Source organism: Diospyros lotus, chromosome 6, assembly GCF_014633365.1.
Source record: "Diospyros lotus cultivar Yz01 chromosome 6, ASM1463336v1, whole genome shotgun sequence".
NCBI lineage: Eukaryota > Viridiplantae > Streptophyta > Magnoliopsida > Ericales > Ebenaceae > Diospyros > Diospyros lotus.
Window position 1 is genome coordinate 27,352,609 of NC_068343.1, and position 3,051 is coordinate 27,355,659.

General features: G+C 45.6%; 1 protein-coding gene across 1 annotated transcript; it reads left to right on the forward strand.

Moving 5' to 3' along the window:
- Nucleotides 1-512: 512 nt before the first annotated feature.
- On the forward strand, nt 513-1,718 carry LOC127804442 (U-box domain-containing protein 27-like). The gene has a single exon (XM_052341305.1). It carries the CDS (start codon nt 513-515, stop codon nt 1,716-1,718), a length of 1,206 nt encoding a protein of 401 aa, XP_052197265.1.
- The last annotated feature ends 1,333 nt before the right edge of the window (nt 1,719-3,051 follow it).

Sequence of the window (3,051 nt, forward strand, 5' to 3'; positions counted from 1 at the left end):
CATCCGTATCCTAAGATATAACCTCTTGAGTGCACCCGCTTCCATATTATCATTTCTCATTGCCATATGGGCCCCACTCCCCCACCTTCATCATATGCATTTTTGCTCCGAATCCTATTCCCCTGCCTCCACCTAGAGTGTACCTCCATCCGACGATCCAACGGTGCAGATTTCCTCGAGTCTCGTGTGGGACCAAATCTTGCGGTTTGGAAGCGCCAGAATGAAGCAGTCATTGACCGGGGACCCAAGACATGGATTTGAATAAAGAAGCGAAAGGTAAAAAGATAGTCATTTGGTAGGCAAAGAAAAAATATAAAATAAAAAGTGTGCTCGCGTCACGCTTCCTTTGACTCTTCGCCCCCACTTGATAAATCTTGTCCTCTTCCCCCCAATTTCCCTCTCCTCCGTTCCATCGCTTCCATCGCTTCTTCCTCCCTCTCTCTCTCTCTCTCTCTCTCTCTCTCTGTATATATATATATCTCTGTGCCTGTGTTTTCTCGCCGGGAAGGATCATGGGAAGGGATGACCTCTACATCACAGTTCCGAGCTTCTTCAGGTGCCCGATCTCCCTAGACGTGATGAAGTCGCCTGTGAGCCTCTGCACCGGCGTCACCTACGATCGTTCCAGCATCCAGCGGTGGCTAGATAGCGGCAAGAACACGTGTCCGGCGACGATGCAGGTCCTCCAAACCAGAGACTTGGTCCCCAACCACACTCTCCAGCGCCTCATCCAGCTCTGGTCCGATTCCGTCAAGGCCCGTCCTTCTCCGATTACTCCCAGCCAAGCTCGAGAACTCGTCGCCCAACTCCGGCAAAGTGGTGATTACTCCCAACCCATTTCAAAGCTCGTCTCATTTGCCAGAGGGTCCGATCAAAACCGCAGATTCCTAGCCGCAATCGACGGCTTTGTCCCTTTACTCGTCGATATTTTAGGTAACAGCAGTAACATGATAGCAAATGCTGAAGAAATGCTGATTATTCTGCAATTAGTTTTGCATGATTACAAAGACAGAGCTTGTATAACAAAATCGATCATGGGAAAGAAAAACTGCTTTGCCACTTCGATGATCTTTGTGTTGAAAAACGGAAGCCTAGCTTCGAGAATTGCGACCGCTAGATTAATGGAACTCGTGGCGAGCGATGCCGAGTCGAAGCTGTTCTTCGCGGAGTACAACGACGTGCTACCTGAATTGTTCAGATTGCTTAGATCGGAGTCGGATGGGGATGCGATCAGGGCCGCTTTGTCGACCTTGATATGCGTATCAATGACGAAGAAAATCAGAGTGAGAATGATCCAGTTGGGAGCGGTGAAAGTCCTCGGCAAACTGCTGTCAAATGCGAACATGAGCGTTGCGGTGAACGAAAGACTTCTGGAGCTTCTTGAAATGTTTTGTTCCTGCAAGGAAGGGCGGGCAGAGATGTGTAAGGACGAGAGCTGTATTCCGGCGGTGGTGAAGAAGACGTTGAAGGTGTCGACGGCGGCGACGGAGCACGCGGTGACGATACTGTGGAGCCTCTGCTACCTGCTGCGGGACGAGGCGGCGCAGGCGGCGGTGGGGAGGGGCAATGGGGTGACGAAAATTCTGCTGCTGATGCAGAGCAACTGTTCGCCTGCGGTGAAGCAAATGGCTGGCGATTTGCTCAAGGTGTTCAGGGTGAATTCGAAATCACGTCTTCCGAGCTACGACACTAACACCACCCATATCATGCCTTTTTGAGGAGGGATGATGGCCGATCGTCGAGCTGATTGATTGCGATTGTACGATCGAGATGGATGCTGTCACTGCCGGGTTCGTCGATTTGGTTGGTGGAGAGAGAAAGAGAGAAGAACTCTGTAAATCAAAAGCAATTTTGTTGACTACAATTATAAGTGAACATTCATTTGTTCTTCTTCATTTTGGAAAATTCTTACCGGACTCAAATTTCTGACTCTGTTCGTCATTTATTAACTCAAAGATTATGTCTTTTCAAGTTATTAAGAGAGAATTTGAGTTGATGGATGAGGTTGTCTTACTATAAGTCATCGTTGAGCTCTCTCTCTCTCTCTATCTCTCTCTAATACATATGATGAGTAACTGTTCAACCAATCAGGAGTATACACTTAAATATTAATTGAGCTGCTTTTCTTAATGACATTGTAATTAACCGTGTTTAATTATTTCTATTCTTAATATCCACGAATCAAACTTTTAAAAGTAAATTTGAAATTAAGATGTAGGAAGCGTTTTCTTGACGTGGACGTGTTGTTTGGAATCAAGGAAAATGAGGGGGCGAAAAGGTGGAGAAAGGAAAGGAGGATGATGGAGAGGTTTGACCACGATAATCCCACGATGCCCAACCCAACCCACGTCCATAGGAACCATAAATAAAGGCCCCAGAGAGTGCAACCCCACCCACTTTATTCAAGTTAACAATGGATTAAATAAAACCCAAAAAATTAAGGATCTCCGAATGTGGATGATCCATGCGATTGGGGTCGAGGTGGGTTTGTGTTGAATCCACCGATTTGAGAGTTTTATTCAAAGGGGAAAGGCAAAAGGCAAAACCAATGGGTTGGATTGTTCCCCACCCACTGCAACTGCAGCCTGAAGCACCCTCTGCTTTTGCTCTTTTGTTTGTTTCCTATAAATTATTAATTTCTGTGGTCTCTGTCTCCGTGTGCATGAGTTCATGTTACCAAAGTAAACCATTTAAAATTTCAAATTAATACGCCACTAGCTTTGTATACTTATCAAAACACTCCTTAAAGTTCGCCTTATACAATCCAATAAACCGTTCTGCCAAAATACTTCTAAAGTTTAACTTATTTACGGAAATGTCACCGACTAGATATTTCTGGCATCAAATAAGAGGAGGGTATTTATGGTATTTACTCTAAATACCATAAATAATACCCTTTTCTTATTTTCTTTCTCATATCTCCCCATCTCTATTTTCTTTCCAATTCAGAAGTTCTGGATTTGGTAGCCACAGTCACCGGCCCCATGGATCCACCAAAAGAAGCAAATTCGATGGCCTCCGTCCCCTCTCCCCGAAACCCAAGAAATTCGC